The 945-nt window shown below is 55.2% G+C and overlaps 1 protein-coding gene across 1 annotated transcript in view; it reads right to left on the bottom strand.

The window, feature by feature from the left end:
- Window positions 1–88: 88 nt before the first annotated feature.
- The window catches only part of LOC125488219 (scavenger receptor cysteine-rich type 1 protein M160-like), an 18,203-nt gene continuing 17,346 nt past the window's right edge, over window positions 89–945 (bottom strand). The window contains exon 3 of the mRNA XM_048621146.1: window positions 89–483. Within this exon, the coding sequence (XP_048477103.1) occupies window positions 89–483 (395 nt within the window). The remainder of the gene's footprint in view (window positions 484–945) is intronic.

The raw sequence follows: 945 nt of genomic DNA, 5'->3' as shown, positions 1-945 counted from the left end.
GATTCCCGATCAGTCAGTGGGTGGGAGATTGTGGGGGCAGTTAGAGTCTCCTTGTGGGTATTGAAGGATGAGACAGATTCCCGATCAGTCAGGGGGCCCCTTGTTCGCCCGGCCGTTGAACTGGGGGTGGCGGCGCGGTCTTACCCGAGCAGGCAATGTCGACCCGGAATCCGCTGTAACAAGCGCCGTCGCCCCAGCTCAGGGACTGGCACTTCCACAGGAGCTGCTCGGTGCCCAGGCAGTGGACGTGGGTGAGCTGGGCCTGTTCGCGCACGGCCGACGAGCGCTCCACCCGCTGGAAGGTCCTGACGAATCCGCAGCCCAAGTGGCGGCACGCCACCTGCGCCACCGCCATGTTCCAGCTGTCGCCGCACGCCATCCCCCACGTCCCGTTGTACCGCACCTCGGCCGTGCCCTCGCAGTCGCTGACGACGACGACGCCGCCGATGCCGCCCTTCTGCACCAGCCTGAGCTCCACATCGTCTGGAGGGCACCGGGACGGGGTCACAGAGAGAGAGAGAGGGGACACGGCCCCGTTAATTCCTGAGTTCACTGGAACCCACGGAGAGAGCGGGAGGTGGGATAGCGGGAGGGGCAAGGGCCTGAGCGGGGCGGGGGGAGAGTGCACGGCCACGGAGGGAAGGGAGTGACACTTTAGAACAGAGAGCGGGAGGAATTTCTTCATCCAGAGGATGGAGCATTTGATATGATTTGATTCTGATTTGATTTGATTTGATTTTGATCCTGATTTGATTTGATTTGATTTTGATCCTGATTTGATTTGATTCCGATTTTGATTTGATATGATTTGATTTGATTCTGACTTACGTTGACTCAATTCGATTGTGATTTGATCTGATTTTGATTTGGTATGATTTGAATTGATTCTGAATTAATTTGACTTGATTTGATTCTGATTTGATGTGATTTGATTTGATTGTATGT

Source organism: Rhincodon typus, unplaced genomic scaffold (assembly GCF_021869965.1).
Source record: "Rhincodon typus isolate 14 unplaced genomic scaffold, sRhiTyp1.1 hic_rhity00000069, whole genome shotgun sequence".
NCBI lineage: Eukaryota > Metazoa > Chordata > Chondrichthyes > Orectolobiformes > Rhincodontidae > Rhincodon > Rhincodon typus.
Note: the sequence above shows the minus strand (reverse complement) of the source record. Positions and strands in the feature narration are given on the sequence as shown.